The sequence below is a fragment of the Pholis gunnellus genome, assembly GCF_910591455.1.
Source record: "Pholis gunnellus genome assembly, chromosome: 4".
In the NCBI taxonomy this organism is placed as follows: domain Eukaryota; kingdom Metazoa; phylum Chordata; class Actinopteri; order Perciformes; family Pholidae; genus Pholis; species Pholis gunnellus.
This window is the reverse complement of record NC_136530.1, coordinates 8,721,889-8,740,556: the sequence shown is the minus strand read 5'-3', so window position 1 is coordinate 8,740,556 and position 18,668 is coordinate 8,721,889. Positions and strand designations below refer to the sequence as shown.

Below are 18,668 nucleotides of genomic sequence, written 5' to 3'. Positions count from 1 at the left end.
CCCAATCCAGTTTGGGTGTATTTTCTTCTTATTGTTTTTTTGTTAATCTTTTCTTGTCAAGTGCTCAGATTGTCCTGCTTGAATAACACCACTCCTGTCTCTCAAATTGCAAATTGGTTTTCATGGTGTATAAATTAGTGCTTCTGTTCAGCAATCAAACGGAACCTATGACGGCACCTCTTGAACTGAAACAAGCTGTATGTTTCTTGTACCACCTACAATGCATATTCACAATGCTGAATAGTTGTGATTCATCATTTACAAAGATGATTAATTGTATCTTTTATCGCCTCAAGATGCACACTAAATTCATGTTTAGTTGCCACATGCAGTCTTTCTGTTAAACTCTTGGTAAATAAACAAAGCACTGACAGCACACTGTCCAGAATGCTGTCAGAAAACTAACCAGTTACAGTGTCAGTACAGTGATACAGTGGCTTCCTGTTAAGCCTGACACGAGTAATAAAAACAATGTATGCACATCTATTTTATATGAGAGCAGGTCAAATCAGCCATCTTTCATTTATATGTTTTGTGTATAAGGGTTTCCATGATTCAAATACAGTGTGGTTTTCCCTCAGCCTGATGAATGTGGCAAAGATTTAAATGTCACTGCCATGTGATCCCTTTGGGAAACAATGTTACACAGCAATAATATGTATGTGCCAGACATTCTACCTAACATCATGAGCTACATCTGGGATGGAATGCTGTAATGTCGTTGTGCAGACATTATGCCCGAAAAGCCTTTTTTATGCTCTGGCAACTCCTTTCCACAGAACTGAATCACTTTTGTGGTAGTATCCCATTCGATTTTAAGTGTTTGAATATATTATTCAATTTACCTTGCACAGAAGTGAGACTATCTGTTGAACTCAACAACACAAATACAACAAAATCAATAAAATGTGCAGTTAAGCATGTTTTTATATATATATATATAACAACTGTCAAGTTGGACACCATGTTGAAAACCTTTCTCGGCCTCCCTGTTCACCAAACATCTTAGCATCACTGAAACTTTATGGTAACATGATATCATCATAAGACTGAGGAAATGCATCATGCTCCACCAGCTCCCTCCCCATGAGGCTACTTTACCTTATAATGAATGGACCATAACAATGTGGTGGTCCTATTAGTTGTGTTGATCATTACTCATCTCAGGTGTCAGTGATGTTGTGTAATGGTCTTTCATGGAAGGTCATCACAGCGGTAGGGTCCCTTTGAGAGGTGTCTGTCATGGTGTACCGGGCTGCTGTTAAAGACAAAAAGCCAGAGTGCCTTATAAACGATTGAGGAAAATGAGCGCAAAACTTGTGTGTGAGTGTGTGAGTGTGTGTGTGTGTGTGATTGATGCAGCAGGATCAGAGATATTGTCTTTTTTATTCCACACATTCTTCTTCCTTGTCAAAACCTGAGGCCTCTATTACCCACAATGCGACTCCACCACTGACAGTTTGGTCGGAGATTCAGGCTCACGTCCTTCGATCTCCAAATTGTAGTCGTCAGTTCCAGCTAACACTGACTCAAGTGACATCATCTGAAATCATTTATTAGACTCCAGACCCTCCCCCTGGAGCCACAAAAGGCTTTATACAATACTTTTTCACACATTTGTGAGTAACCCCCAAGACGTTGATGTGTAAAATTGGTGACGTTCCCCTCTAAATTTCCTTCTAAGGCAACCCATCAGGTCAAAAATGTATCCAATACTTTGACTTTGACATTAGGATGTTTGCACACTGAAATGCACCACAGTGTAGAATAGAAAGTTGTAAATTGAATGTGTAGATGTTGGCACTGCCTAATGCACTCTGTATAATACAGACCAGTAATCCAAAGTGGCTTTATTATGAGAGAGCCACAATTGAGAGGATTCATAATACACTGTAATGATCTATCATGTGTCAGTGTTCCTTACTGTTGGATGAGCCGTCTGTTCAGTTCATTCGGTCTTTTTTCTTCTGTTTGTACGAGGACAAACAAAGCTGTAAGATAACCTACAGCATGTGAACAAAACTTAACTTTGAGACACTCCAGTCGTATGTGTGAGTAGAATATTGTTCCTGTTCCCATTGCATTGTGTTGGATAACTCCTAAAAGTGTTGGTATAACATTGCGGTCAAATTCAAACACTAGGTGCATCACACCAGCAAACAAAAAGATGCATATACAACCCTTTTTTTTAAATATCTGCTTTAATCAGTCATCTTTTTGCCATAGTCTTCCATTTTGCCTGTATGATGAAAGAAGCACATTTAAGAAATTATATTGGTTACTAGAAAAATCACCAGGGAACGTTTGTATAACTCAAATTATCAGATTTCTCAATTCCTCTTTTGGACCATATAAGCTGTCCTCAAGATTTCTTAACATTGCGGTTGAATCTCCTGCACCTCATTAGAAACATGATGGTTATTTTTGGCAAGCTCAAATTTATGCCAGATTCCCTTCAAACGCCCATTAGAGTAGGTCCCTGGTGACATAAAACTCCCTGACACATGTTTGGCCACTCATCCGGTTGACGTCCAGGTTGAGGGGTGGATGTGGTGGAAGAACGATGTGCAATCAGGCGTCTGTGAGTGCCATTGGGGGCAGCAGGTGTGAGAAGGTTCCTCGCCTGCCAGAGCCTCTCCTTCACTCCTCATTAGTAACCTTGTAGACACCTGGCTGTCAAACAAAGAGCGTTAAAAACAATTCAGCCCCTCTAATGTTGTGGTTCGGTTTTCGTGAAGACTCACATTCTTTTTTTCTGCTTGAATCTGGCCTAAGCAACTGGAAAGTCACCACGTGTAACACATAAGATAATTTGTGAACAATTTCGGATAATGGCTGTATGAAAGCTCAGTGACTAAGGCTTCTCAACAACTAACCTCTTAAAAGCTAATTAGGATGATTACATCAAACCACAATCAACTTTCTTGGCAGTTTGGTTTTGATAATTGTGTGGGGCAACCGCAGTGGAGTGCAGAGGAAGCAGCTGAGTGTTGATGTTTTAGTCATTGCACTGCAGTGTGGGTGTTTTTTTAGAGCACTGTGAAGGTCTGTTTTTGGACCGGGTCTGGTATGTGTCTGGCTGAACTAATGGTTCTGACAATTGTTGCTAAAGGGAGAAGAATAAAACAAATGTGTTTTTTGAAATGTCAGCCTTTATCTTTGTTTTCTTGTACAAATTACTTAGTGTTCTTCTTCCTCCTTATTCCTGGTCACAAAACCTTATTTGCACTTGTGTGTTTTTTGTTCAGGCCAATGTTAAAGGAATAGTTAAACGATTGGAAAATACTCTTATTGGCTTTCTTGCGGACAGTTAAATGTGAAGACAGAATATAGACGGTGAAGACAAAATGCATCACATAAGGGTTTGTTTTGTATCTCTCTTTTTTTTTATCACTGGCAATCTCACAAGCAGATGGTGACCATAAACCAGTCACTTAAGTGCGTCAGTATTGAATATACTGTATGGTATGTATACATAAACACAGTCTAAATGACCTTTACTTAAATGCACCACAGAGGAGCCAATTGCACTCGTTTGCTGATAAGATCTGTACTGACTTAAAGAGCAGCCTTGTGGCAATTCACAATTAATGTTTATTGTCGTATATACTTTCATGCCAACATCAATGTCTGTGTCCATTTCAGCAGCTTTCATCTTCTAAAAGTGGCCTATTTGTCATTCAACCCTTTACTAACCATATTTGTCTAAAAAAAGGTTTTGATGTTTTTACCAGCCTATTTCATTACGATTGATCATGAGCATTAGCATCTGTCTGAGTCAATTTATTTTGCCTTTGTTGTATTTTCCTGTGACTGGTGCTTTTCTGGGATTGTAATACCCAGATCCGGTGTTTTGTATTTAAACACCCCTATATGTCAGCTAAATTGTCTTGGCATTCCTGTTCACTGGCAGCTAGTTTGAAAACTAATTTGCTAAATGGATTCAGTAAGCCCTTGATCAATGAAAGTTCCTCTGCCATTTCTCACACAGAGCTCCCCCTATCGGGAACCATCTGAATGGGCATATCTCTCTCTATATATATATATATTCATATCTATATATTTCCCTGGCCTTCTCTGAGTCTTATGGACATCATTTTGCAGCACTAAGTAAAGCTTTGGAGAGAAGAAAGAGGGCTGGACTTTAGAACAAGCTGTTTTCTGTCAGCTCATAATCATTAAGCAGATACAATTAAAGCCATTTACCTATGGTCCCATTTTCTCTGTTCTCCAGAGCAGCAGCAGAGCTGGAAATTCAAGGTGTCAGAGGTAATCATGGAGGTAATGGACAACATGGTCAATCAGGAACATCAGATTGTTTTCTTTAAAAAAAGAAAATATGTAAAAGTGTGCTTCAAGAAATGATTTATATTTTATGATTAATTGATGGCAGGTAAGGTCACTCAGTAAGGACCCTAATTAGAATTGATGTCTTTTTCATGTCGAGGATATACGTCCAGTTGGACGATTCCAATTCATTTGTTTGCCAATTACTCAGTGAAATAATGTATTTTAATAAGAGTTGGGAGAAAGGCAGACTAGTGGTTCCACTGGCACTGAAGCTGCATTCAATTGCATTTAAATGTACAACTACTTTTTAATATAAATGACAAGAAACTTGGACTTGAGCTAGTGGTCCTCCTGCAGCAATGTAGTTTTAAAAACAACTCGCTTCATCTAGGCATTGAAACTGTTGCCCGTTGTAGTCGTAACTGCCACTGTCTGACTGTCTCATTGTTTCTCTCAAATTATTATGCCTACTATAAATGAAATTAGTTCAGAAAATAGTTGAATAAAAAAACATTGAAGTATGATATTTCCCTGCTAAGTGAGATTTGAATCGGAATTGCATCACTGGTGATGTTGCTGGCTTTTCCAAACTGTTGTACAGTTATAATGTATAATCATACTTTTGCAAATTAAACAAGACTAAAGTGAGTGAACTAGTTATTTTATTCTTTTGAGGTAACATGCGGTAATTCTTTTTTTGGCCACTTGGGGACAGCACAACCAGCTACGCCACATCTACATATTATTGCCTTGTAAAGATGTTGTGCTGAATTTGCGATTGTTAGCTAACAGTTGCTTAGGTTCTCGAACAGCAGACAAATACCTAACAATTGTACTTTCAATAGTCACTCTCCTTTTAGCTGTTTTTTGTCTCCACTAACTTCCGGGGATAATATGTGGCTCTTTAGCTGCTAAATGATCCACTATGTTCACCAGCTAACTGCTAACGCTAACTTTGTGTGCTGTTTGGTGCTGAGCTGCTAGCTTACAGTGGGGTTAACGTTAGCTACAAAGATAAGAGGGGTTAAAAAACGGTAAAACTGTTGTGGACTGTAAAACCAAAACAGTGATTTAAAATACTGTATGCTAAAGGAGAGACTACAATGCTAATGTGGGATTTGGTAAATCACAGCTAAGCTGAACAACATCTATTCCATAGGCCCATTTGTATTACATTAGTTAATTCAGAGCTGACCTCTCATGCCTCAGGAAAAGATGAATGTTTGATGATTCATTTGCTGATTCTTTGCCACATTTCTCAGTTATTTCATTAGCCCCCCCCCCCCCCCTACAGTTTATGTCACTTTCTGCCTCATGAATAATAAATCAAATTTTTGCTGGTTAGTGTTCTCATAAACAGTTCACAGAAATCTCTCATATCGACCTTTGTTCTGCTGCTTGTCATCGTAAAGCTTTGAGTTGTTCCAGACCTTTGTCCTCTTCAGTCACAGATATTAGCAAATCAAGTATGTTTTTTTTTCTTCAGTTTGTGCAAAAATGTTGATATGTGGAGGTGTAAGTGGAGAACTCCTAAAATCAAGGAGGTGACGCTTTCTTGCACCATTGAAGCCATCATCAACTCAAGAGGGCCTCTGATCATCAGTGCCCCATTCATAGCATGGTGTCCACTTATTGACAGCGTCTATTTAATTGCTCTCAACGTGCTGAAGCAGTCTAATGGATTTTAAGCAGATGCTCATGACAGTTGAATAGCTTTCATCCTGTCATCCTACTTGCTCTTTACAACTACACAACGGACTCTTTTTAATGGTTTGATATTTTCACTGCACAACTTATTTAGAACCATTTCTCTCTGAGGGCCCGTTAAAACCAGAAATCCATCATTCGGGTAACTAAATTGGTGAGGGCTCCATAAAGCTAGAGTAGGAGCAGCAGCTGAGGCTTTTGCAGCATGTCAGGCATTAAGATGTATGAATGCGTGTCTTGCTGAGCACGTACCCAAAACCAGAATAATGGAGAAGATGGGTTGAAAAACAATAACTCTCCCTCTTTTTCTTCACGCCCTGTAATTGCGCTATTAAGCATCGCACCAGAAATATGATATGAGTATTTGTTTCGAGGGTTGCGTTAGAGTTATCTAATTAGTTTTTATGCTCAGAGGACTTGTAATATTTTAAACTGGCTGAAGAAAGTGAGAGCTGTTGGGCCATTGGCAAATTGCCTTGCTGAACACATTCATATTTACCCAGAAGCTGAGTCTCTTTAGGCTTGTGACTGATCACCCAAAAACAAGCTGGATGAGTGTTTGCACCTGTGAGAATGATGTTGTTACACCAAATCTGCTACAAGGGGTGTAATGTAAAGCTACAATCTGTATCTGATAATTTTATAAAGATATCCATATTTGTCTGTTTGTACCGATTTACAGCATGCCAGAAGTGAGTAGGGCTTATACTAGACTTTGTTTGAAATCCCCTACTTGCAATAACTCATTTGTATTTGAACTGCATCTCAAATAACGTAGCAGGCGCAGCAAACAAAAGCAATAAAACAAAAGTAAATAAAAGCAATGCCTTTTTTTGCGTTTCGGATGGACACAGAACAGGAAGTTGTAACAGTAGGAAAACACAAGTCAGAATTGCAATGGGCCATTTTGCATGTGGTTGTGCATAATGGGAAGAGGCCCAGATGAAAGTGAAGTTGGTCAAGAAACAAAAAAACTGAAAAAAACACTTTTGGCCATTTTGCACTCGCTTTTGAGATGGTCCTTGACTTCAACTTGTCAGTTTCTTGTCTACTGTCTAATAAAATATCCAAACAAACTGTTTTGTGAATCTTTGATATCAATTAAAGGTTGTCTATTAATACATTAATATTCCTGTATTCCATTTCCTCTCTACTCCCTTTCCTCCCTGCAGCACTATGCTGAAATCCCGGGCAGCTTTCCCACCATGCTGGAACTGGGCTCCTGTTCGGTCAGCTCTCAGTCTCTGACAGGGGACCACAATGCTTTGGGGCTACCGAGAGCCCCATCAGGGCCGGAGGGTCCAGGAGGTGGTCCGGGCATGGGGCCGATGTGTGGTAGCAGCACCCCGAGGCACCACATCCTTCACTCGTCCCCAACGGACAGTGAGAACTGGCAGAAGCATCGTGCAGGACTGGCCGCGGGGTCGAGCCTGTTGCCTGAGTCCCACTCCTTCCTGGAGCGCCAAAGTCTCGCGACCAGCTACGACACCCTCTACCTCCCACACATGTCCGGCCAGGCTCCCCCTCTAAATCCGAACCGTCTCGGCCTCTCTCTTGATGTGGCCTCAACTTTTGAAGTTGGAGCAGGAATGTTTGGGGTGGATGGAGATTTGGCGGTCAGTCCCAATGTGATGAAGAGACGTCGGGGCGGCCTGATCGAGCAGAAGGATATTGTCAAAGCACACCAGGCTCATAAGATTCACAGCACACCACAGGCACGACGCAAGGAGTGGGAGTGAGTATGATGCTGATTTACATGCAGAACCCTGGATCTCTCTTTCTCCTACCTGCTAAATTATCCAGAGCTTAATTCTAAATATAGTAATATAGAAACAAACCACAGCAACAAAGCTGTATACAATAATGTCTTGACCATTTGTGAATATGATAACATCTGCTATAGAGATGTTTTGGAATCTCAAAGTACAATTTAATTATATTTAACATCATTGTGACAAAATTCAATTCCCAGCATGTTGTCAGAATCAAAACCTAAGGTAATGCAACTAAAATCGATATAATGGTCAGCTCTGATGCGGACACATTTTGGATAACACTCTATTTATGTAGTCAAATGATATTCAGGCTGGGGTCAGGACAACATCTGGTATCACAGTGATTTTATTGTGTTGTTGTTTTCTAAACAACTAATTGAGAATATAGAAAAAAAGGGTCAGTAAGAAAAAAACCCAGTCAAAACCATTTTCACATTCACTCCAACCTTCAGATCTGTCTCTTTAATGTACAACTAGAAAAGAAGATGCAGGAACTATAAGCATAAAAAACGTTTTCACACGTATGTCTCAAGAAATGTGTTGTGGTGTTGACAGGAGTTACAGTTGTAAAGATGGTGAAAAATATTCAATGCATGGGTTTGTGTATGTTCACAGCACTATTTAGTGGGTATGAGTGCAGGTTTAACAGAATAGTTTAACATTTAGCAGGTGAGAGAGACTCTCATGTTCTCATGTTTGCATAGTTAGTTAGCCTAGCCTAGCATAAAGACTGGACACAGGTAGCCTGGCGCCATCAAACAGGAACAAAATCCACCTACCAGCATTGAAACACCACCAATTAACACATCTAGTTTATATAATATGTGCAAAAAACGAAGTTTAGTAATACCATACTCTATTGGGGGTCTATTTTTTTCGCCTGCAAGTCGTTGCTGCTCCCAGTCAAGCAATAGCAGGGCACATTATTAATGTCATTTTTCGTTTTATGTTTTAATTGGTGAGCTTTAGAGGTGCAGATAGGTGCATTTCGTCAGCTGTTTCTCCGGCTTCCAATCTTTTTGCCAAGCTAAGCTAACTGGCTGCTGGCTGTGTGTGTATTTACTGGTTTCCTGCCCTGCGGCGCTGTGGATCTTCTAGCTGATTATAGCAGTGACGCCCCCCTCTGTTTCCCTGCTGAAGCTGGGGCTTCACCTCTAGTGGTGTTGGCACCCTCTGTGCCCCCCCTGCTCCTGCCTCACCACAGGTACAGGATGCCACATCCCATACTGAGTTATGTATATGGCCAAAGAGACAGAGGCTTGGGGAGCGTGACGGCGGACAGAAAGTGGGAGGATAGATGGGAGGTGGAGAAGAGATGGATGATGACATACAATGAATGCAGGGGAAGAGATGAGGAGGGAAGAGAAATAAGAGGCTCTAATTTGCATTTGATATTTAAGCCCATGTGACAGTGGTATTGATGTGGTTGATTACTGGATCACCAGGCCTGTTGAGATGCTCAGTCATGGGCCAGATAACTATTCTCTCCCCTGCCTGATATAATTATTACAATACCACATGACCGATCTACACTTCATCCGCGTAGAGGACAATGACCGGAGTGAGTCAGGATATGTAACAACCATGAACATCCACCTCTTAGGGCCACTTAGCAACAAACCCACAGCCACCTGACAGGAGGATGGAAAATTAGATGTTGCACCTGAGCCAAAGTGTGCACCTGCTTTTGTTATTCAAAGGGAATTAAGCTGTTTTCAAACCAAGCTTGAGCATTATGTGATGAAAAAGAAAGCCCATCTGAGTTGTGTTCCTAGCAATCAGCAGAGCTCATGGTAATATTATTCAGTTCATAACTCGGTCTGTCCCTTGTTTCACTTTAGCCTTTAGCAAGATATCTCCATGGATCGATGTTTGTAGTCCCCAGTGAACTACTTAGTCATAGTTACCCCATGACCTGTCATATAGCGGCACCATCGTGTTAGAATTTGCTGTGAACATTCATGACTCCCTGAAGATAATTCTTAATGTCTCATTGATTCCCGGACATTTTCCCAAGTGTCATCATCGGGCCAAATTTCCCAGAATGCAATGAATAAAACTTCTGGCTATACCGTTCCATTAAATTATTAATGTTGCCCAGAGGATGAACTTTAGTGACCCTGTGACATTTCTTCTTGCACCTGTTACACATTAACATTTCGAAGTAATTTCATACTGCAGACATAGAAATGTACTCGGTGTAAACTTTGCAGACTGTACTCATACTCCCCAGAGGAAGAACCCATTTGAGTCTGGCTTTTCCATGACCTGGTCTTTAGTGTCACTCTGTCAGACTGCACATTTTTAGACCTCCTGTTTGGTATAATGAAACAACGAATAACGAAAGATAAGACTAACGAAACCGTCAGTGTGTTGTTTCTTTCGAAACCCTTTGTGTCATGAATGTTAATGAGCAGTACAGCGTCTATGAGCCACCGACTTTGTCTCTAGTCTTGTTCTTTTATGTGTCTCCAATTAGGATATTCTGAAACGTTTGCTTGTCACATAGCTCCGCTTGAAAGACATGTTGAAACAGCAAACACTGCTTTGTAAATGAAGCAATTATGCCTCACATTCTGGTATCTTGTTCTCCTCTTGGCAGGGGTTGAAAGTGTTATGTATGTTTGTGTCTGTATTTGGCTGTGTGAGTCTGTGTGTATGTGCATTTGTGGCATTTTGACACGTGGCGGTCTGGATAAAAACATCCTTTCGGAAGTACTTGATGTAATAACAGTACTTAGATTTCGCCTAAGTGTGGCCCTAATGACGGTAATCAATCTGGCATTTCAACGACAGCAGGAGCAGTCGTTGGTCACAAATAGAGGAGGGCACTAAAAATGTTTTGGTCTCTGTTTGACCTTGGTGCTGTGTGTGTTTTTGTGTTTGATATATGTGTGTATTTCTGAGGGAATAGGTAGAGAGGAAGAGTTAATACTTTGCCAAAATGTTTTGCACACTATTTTATACAAATTTCATAAAAATTCAGACCCAACAGAAAAGCTTCTGAAAGAGCAGCAAGACTACCTGAGTACAAGGCCATTGTCCTACTGACAGGCCTGTGAATGAGACCGTACCCTAAGATGAATATTTTATTATAACTAGTTGAAGTTTGTGGCATATAGATTGTGTGTGTGTGTGTGTGTGTGTGTGTGTGTGTGTGTGTGTGTGTGTGTGTGTGTGTGTGTGTGTGTGTGTGTGTGTGTGTGTGTGTGTGTGTGTGTGTGTGTGTGTGTTTGTACTGGGAGTAGACGTACTGGGGAGTCTTGAATTAGTTTCTTGATTGGCATTGATTCCAATTCTTCTGGGTCCAACGTCACACCTGCATTGTGTGCTCGTCATCTTTCACACTGAATAACTCCTCTGTCTGAGGGCACTTGCGCTCTCCTCAGCACTGTCGGCACACATTCACAGTAAACGGTTGCAGGATGAATGAGACTGAAGTGGCTGAGTGGAGCGATGATACAATTGCGGCTCTCCACAGTCTCTGGACGATTCAATTGTACAGAAATTACTGAAGCATCTGAAAAAGGGATTTTAGAAAAGAGTAAATGGCACTTTGTTTCCCTACTTTTCGCAAACATAAATGTAATCGTGTGTAGAGTAAACACCTGAAGTTATCTGTTCAGATTCTTGTTTGACTAGAAGCATTGAGGCAAGTACATTCAGATTTTATATTAAAATGTTCTTTGACAATGTAAAAAATGAGATCAAAGGACATTTCTTGTTTCATGAGAAGTTTGTTGAACTTTGTGAGATGGAACCAGCTTGAGGATATAGACCTTTTCTTAGGAAACTACTGTATTATCATTCTATTTGATTGATCCATTGTATCCATTTAAAGCCCCTTAAGGCAAATTAGTGATTTGGGATATTGGGATGTATAAATAAAATTGACTTTACTTTCATGGCAAAAGCGAATGATTCCTACCAGTTAAACACACCTTTTGGTCAGATTAGTCTGCATCACATCAGAGCTGCATTTAGTTTTTTAAAAGAAAATATGACACCACAATCACAATTGTCCCCAAACCGATTGCTCTGCGCTGACACAGGAATTTCAGATTTTTTTTTAGTCTGACATTTCCTGACTAATAACATTTATTTTTACAATCAACACTTGGAATGATGAAGGCACTTGCAAATGACAAGGTAGTGCAAAATATAAACAATACTTTGGTATTTCCTTTTTACCTCTTTACTTATTAAGATTTCATTCAACTTGTTATTTTTTTCTTTTTACAAAATGTAGCAAAAAACTGTCAACGAGGAACATCTTGGGTAGATAATAACAAGAATAAATAAGCAATGTGTGTTGTTGTAGTTCCTTGGCTGCCATGATGACCGGCAACACACACACTCTGCACAGTGAAGACATATTGAGGGATGTCATATCAACAATTCATGTAATACTTCACAGGTGATGTATTCTGCAAATGCTGCCGGCCTCAGTGGTTACAGATGAAAGATGAAGTCATCCGCACATCATCGTTGCTGTAGCCACCGTGTGTGTGCTGTTTGTATGTGCGTTGTGTTATCGTGGTTATCTGCACATCCCTCCCGTCCGCTTTGGCTCTAATCTCGGCAGGGGTGTGTTTACAGACTTGGACCCGGTGTTTATTTCTACTGATCACAAACTGATTGGAGCACACTGGCTGTGCCTCTGGCCATCCGCAAAGCGTCTTCATTCGTCGACTTCATTGCTCACGGCTACAGTTGGAAAATTGCCTGTTTACAGCAGTGTCTTGTGTTTTCATGCTTTAGGCACCAAGCAAAAGCCTCATTATTTTTCCACCGGTACAGAGAACATGGTTCGGGGGTTCTTGTTTTAGTTGAAGACTGCATGAGGCATACTGAGTGTAGGGCTGTAACAAATGACTTTGCTTTTTGCAGACGGCATGCCTCCATGAATAGCAAGGTTCGGTGACCACTTTGGTCCAGACTGAAATACCTAAACTATTGGTTACAGATCGGTTGACATGACATTTTATACAGGCGTTCGTGGTCCTCACAGGATGAAGCCTGCTGACCTTGGTGATCTCCTGACTGTTGCTTTAGCGCCACCATGAGGTTTACATTTGCGGTTTGAGTGAAGTTGTTTTGCCGACTATTTGATGGATTGCCATGAAGTTTTGCACAGAAATTCTTGTCCTCCGGATGAAAATGAATCACTTTGGGGATCCCTTCATTTTTCATAGTGGCATCATCAGGTATTTTAATTTGTCCAATACTTTGGTTTTGACCAAATACTTGCAGACCTGATGACATTTCCAGCAGTCTTAGTTATACTGTGTGTGTAATGCAAATTAGAAGATGTCAGCATGCTAACATGCTAAGCTAAGATTTGTTAATAACAAACAATGTCAAAGCACCACTGTTTTAAGTACGGCCTCACAGAGCCGCTAGCTGCAGACTCTTGTTAGTCTTGTTAGAAAGATTCATCATTTCATAAAAACACTGGAGTCAGGGTTATTTTGTTATCAATCTGGGAAGCTACTTTTGAAAATTGATTTGGATGCAATTTTGTAAATGATCAAAGGTGTATTCAGGACTTTGTTTTTTTGTCTTGAAGAATCGCTTTTAGCCAATCTAGGCTAGTGACACCCACTCTGGTTTGAATCTGCCTGCTTCTCTCAGTGTTTGTCTGGCAACAACGCATTAGCTCTGAAACAGAGTCTGCACTCTGCTGCCCTCGCACTTTGGTTTCTTGTCAACTTGTTGAGCTTGGTGTCAGACGGATATTCAGGAGAGAAGACTCAGGGGTTTACATAGTTGGTCATATATACAGCCGGCAAGTCCGCCATCAGCTCATTCACACATTCTCTCAAAGACGGGAGGGTGTGACTGTTGTTTCAAACAGAGGCATGAATGTGCAGCAAGGCGTGTAATCTAAATGTCATGAAAACCTGTTCGCTCATTCACAACAATTTCACAAGATTTGCTGAAGGGGCACGACTGCACTCTTAAACTCACAGTTATTCACTTCAGATCGGTTTGAGGTCAATGTAGGATTTCTAAAAAGGTCACCTTAGGCAGCTTTGCTTCTTCGGTCAATGTTTTACTACTCGGGGTTTGACACTTTATTAGGCCTGCTACCTGACCCTTTCTAATTTCATCTGAGAGAGAATCTGTCTCTCCTAGTATCTGTCTCCTTCTCCTTCTCCTTCATTATTGTCTCCCTCTCGGTGTCAGACAGACACCTAGCGCAGTGTAAATGTCAGAGCTGTTTGTCATAAGTGAATTATTAATGATGACACGCTGAAAAAGCCATTTTCAGTGCCACAAAACTATGTGTCTGTCGACCAATATGCAAAATGGAGAATATGTGTCGGGGGGGGGGGGGGTGTGGTAATGTTTGTTTACTTGCACACTGTAATAATGTTTTTATTTCATTCAAGCTGGCATATTTGTTCTGCGACAACGATGTATTGGTTTTGCACTGGGTTTAGGGTGGAGTGCTTCTCATTAAGTGTCAAAATGATCCACTGCTGCTTGCATTCAGTCTCACACTCTCCCTCCACCCGCACTTGTTTCTTCCTTTGCTCTCTCCCTCTGTCCGTCTCTCTGTGTTTGGGTGGCAAACCTGCAAACTGACACTGTTGATGACCATCACAGAGAGGCAGAGAGATCATGAGTTACCGAGCTGTGTGCCATGTCAGTAGATGATGGTGTCTGAGTTTGACTACATTGTGCTCTGGGGTGTAGAATGAAGACATTGAAGGGAGTTCAAAGAGTTTAGGAGTGCAGCAAAGACAGACCGATACAGAGGGAAGTGGTATGAAACTCCTTTTTTTTATTTTTGACAGAATTTGTTTTGTGTGTGTGCAGTGACTTCATAATGCCTTATCATCGATGAATAGCATTTCTTTTTTATTGCTCTAATTATGGCAAAGTCATTGTTGTCTTTGGTTTTGATGATTAACTTTTATGCAAAGATTGATGAAATTAGTTAGTGTTTAAAAATAGCTTTCCTGACCATATATTTTTATTGTCGTATTGTATTATCACCACAATGTCCCCAATTCGATTGTGGCTGGGGACCTTTGTCACCCACCCCTCCCTCTCACGGTCCCCATGTACCTCTCAATCTCTGTTGTCACTATCAATAAAGCGGTTTGAGCTAAATGCTAACGTCAGCGTGCCAAAATTGACAAAGCTAACATGCTGATGTTTAGTAAGAATACTTTCTTACCACAATCCCCATCTTAGTTTAGTGTGTTAGGTTGATAATATGTGTCAATCAGCGCTAAACACAGAGCACAACTGAGGTTGAAAGGAATGTGATTAGATTTGCAGACATTTGGACATAAAACAAAGTATCGGACACAAATGTTGACCTAATGATGGTGCTAAATGCAAAATTAAGAGATTACCAAATTTCATCCTGAGGTGGACATAACAATAGCTGTTGAGACTTTGTACTTAAAACCACAAACCCCATGGTGGGGAGACACCAAAAATCACCAAAGTCATTAGGATTCATCATCGGGGAATCATGAATGTCTGTACAAAACATTCTGGCAATTCATCTTTTAGATGTTGAGATATTTCAATCTGGACCAAAGCCAAAGCGATGGACCAAAAGATAGATGTTGTCATTTTGTGATTACATTATAAAGTTATATTAGTTCAGAGCTCAACACCCCCCCACATGCCCTATATTTTGACTCAACACAGAGGATCATCTGCATGCCCCCATTACCTGTTCCCCGTTCTTTCAGTATCACAGCCCTACATGTTACTACCATGCATCTCTGGGCTCATGCCCTGCTTTATGACATCAGCTACATATCCTGAGGGACTTCTCCATGAAATATGGCCTCAGGTTCTCCCATTTAACGCCACAAGCCTGCTCTCTCATTTACTATTACACAATCACATTCAGATGGGCACACACACCAAAAACAGGAGTCTAAATGCATATGGTTTATTATCTATTTAATAATTGATAAGACGATAAATGTGCTTGCTTCGAGCAATATCTTGAAATAATGTTTCAGGCTCTGTGCTGGATGGAATTTTATGTGTCATTTTACCTTTTATTTCTGTGTAAGTAAGAAAGCTCTCAGAAGTGTAGCGGTCTGAACTGTAATTCTCGAAAATAACACAGAAAGCCGCGTGGGGAACATAAAGATACCTCCTTGATTAAGAATCCATTATTTATTTACTTACTTCTATCAGCCCCTGTCAAAATAAGAATGAATTAATGTTAGATAATTATTTAACTTGATTTACTCACAGAAAGGTTTATACACTGAAAAGATACTTTTTTTTTCTTCTGAGCAGCTGGTTTTTCTGCACAGCTTCTGCTGGGAAAAGCAGCACTTTGTGTTGACCTCACACTCTGCCCTTTGATATAAAACCATTTAGTACAGGAAGCAATGGGACCTGCCAACCTGTGCGAATGCACACAGACAAATAAAACACCCTCATGTAATGATGTTTGGCTACAGAAGTGACACCTTTAACTCCCCTTTTAAAATAGGGACTGGCTGCTAGCTAACATGAGGAAGGAAGTGATTGTCGGGTAGCAAAATGTCAAGTTAAATGAAAATATTATTTCTCCTGAAAACTCCCCCACAAACAACATGTCATTGCTTCTTTGGAAAAGCTATTATAATTCATTCTTTTATCAGGATCTTTTGTCAGGATTTAAATGTCCACTGAATGTGATAACAGTCCTCCGTGGTTCTCTTCATCATGCCGTTGAGCTGTATTCAGGCTGATTTCATCATTTAAGAACGACATTTTAATACTTACTTTACTTCCATTGCTGTGTGTGTGTGTGTGTGTGTGTGTGTATGCAAAGACGGCGTGTTTATGTGTGTGTGCGTATGCTCAAACTAGCTAAGCTATCATGTGCTTCTTTCAACATTAAAGTCCTGACACGCTGAAGAGGATGAATGTGTGCCCCGTCATAGACCTTGAATTCACTCCCATCCGTTTATTCAAAGCTTCAGATTTAAATATCAAAGATGATTGTGCTGTGCTCTGAGAGTTCAATGCTGTTAGCTTATTGGAGCAAAATAATACCTTTGTAGTGCGACAGGATTTCTTTCAGTCACTGATGCTTTCAAGCCAAATGGGCTTATGAGCGGGGCTTTAGCTATATCCAATAGCCTTTTTTGGCACCTATTTTGAGATTAGAATTCGGTAGTGGGTTGGGGAGTATGTGGCCAGCATCAAGATACACACATTATCCATTGTTGGAGACTTATGCAGGGGAACAAGCTAGATACACGCCCGAAGTGTGTGTGCAAGATATTCATCACATCCACCCCCCCCCCCCCCCCCCCCCTCCCTCCCTCCCTCCCTCCCTCCCCAAAACCAGAGGGAGCCCAAATGTTGCAGCTGTGTGACTTATGTTGCTCCAGGAGGGTAGTAGTTCTGACAAATGGGATGAAGGATGCTGGGTAAGCAAACTGAGTCGTCATCAATATCCAACACAGCAGCGAACTGCGGCTTCAGTGTTGTGTCTGTGACCTCTAGTGGAGCTGCTGAGAACTCTCTAGTGCACAGACCGGCTCATCCGTGCACTCATAAGACAAATGGATTGTGTTTTAGCCTGTGAAGTAATCATCTGTTCACAATGTTGTTTAAAATAAATGGGTAAACGCGCCATCAAAATCCAACTGGAGGGATCTACAAGAGAAGAGGAACAATTGAAATAGATTTTCTGGAGAATTATTCATGCAGATGCACAATGAGAACAAAAATGACAACTTGCACATGTAAAGCTCTTTTGGGGTTTAATTTGGCACACTTTAACTCCCCCTACATGCTGAAACGTTGATAAACAGAAGCAGCGGCTGAGACTGCAAACTCACTAAGAACTGATGAATCATTCCTCCATTCCATTCATCTCAAGCCAAAGTTTGATTTGATCCTGTGTGTGTTGGATGAGCGTTGTTTTGCCCACCAGAGGCCATTCATAATCCACAGTCTTAGTGATTCACTGCAGCTTCAGTCGAGCTTGTCTGCACAGTATGTTTTCCAGATCAGAGCAGCTGCCACTTAAGAAGCCATTAGGTATGATGTGGTGAAAGTCTGTCCTGTAGAGTGAAAAACCAAGCATACTCGATCTGCAGCTGCTGAGGCAGTCGTTGTAATCTGAGTAAAGTATCCACCAGCCTACTGGCCTTGTTATGACCGGCAGGCCCTTGCACACCTCTGTGATAAATATACAGCCGTCTGTGCCAGTATTGATCCGTCTGGCTGCCAGTTTGATTATTTACACTCAAATTTTGAGCCAGATAGATATATGGACCAATGGATGGTTTAATATAAAAATGTAAATAGCTGCAGCACCTATCAGTCACTGACAAATCCTTAGACATGACTTTTTCTTTATTAACCCACCTGCTTCTTTACTGTGTATATCAGGATTTAATTTTTGTTTTGCACTGTCTTTCTGAAATGTTTGGAGTAAGAAAGGTCTCCAAACCACTGACCAAATGCTGTGCAGAAACATACCCAAAATCACCAAAATGTGTTATTTTCATTGAACAATACAACTACATTTTAAGGGGTTTATTCTGCAAACTCTTGTTTTCCTCCTCTTAAGCTACTTTCAGATCTGTTATATGTACAATAAATTGTACCCTCGGAGAAAATGCTTGCATTGCCAAACGTGGCTGAAAAAGGGCTCGTATAAATACTAAGGAGGGTAGTCGGGAAGTTCTGAGGGCTTCCGGTGGGCGGATGGAGAAATGCAGGTCTGGAAAGTTCCGAAGAAATGCATCATGGGCCGACTGAGCAAAATAAAAAAGAACCGAGGCAGCTGTTACATGAACATAAATATCCTCCTATTGTTTGTATGAAAATATAGAAAGATGAGCAACAACAAAGTTGTCAGACAATAGAATCATTGTTAGACACGCCTGGTCCTTTCAATTGGTA

At 40.7% G+C, this 18,668-nt stretch overlaps 1 protein-coding gene across 1 annotated transcript in view; it reads left to right on the top strand.

Annotated features, from left to right (window-relative positions):
• Window positions 1–7,202: 7,202 nt before the first annotated feature.
• Window positions 7,203–18,668, top strand: part of cacna1ea (calcium channel, voltage-dependent, R type, alpha 1E subunit a) — a gene marked incomplete at its 5' end in the record, with an annotated part of 74,202 nt that continues 62,736 nt past the window's right edge. Inside the window, one exon of the mRNA XM_079157864.1 lies at window positions 7,203–7,732. Within this exon, the coding sequence (XP_079013990.1) occupies window positions 7,203–7,732 (530 nt within the window). The remainder of the gene's footprint in view (window positions 7,733–18,668) is intronic.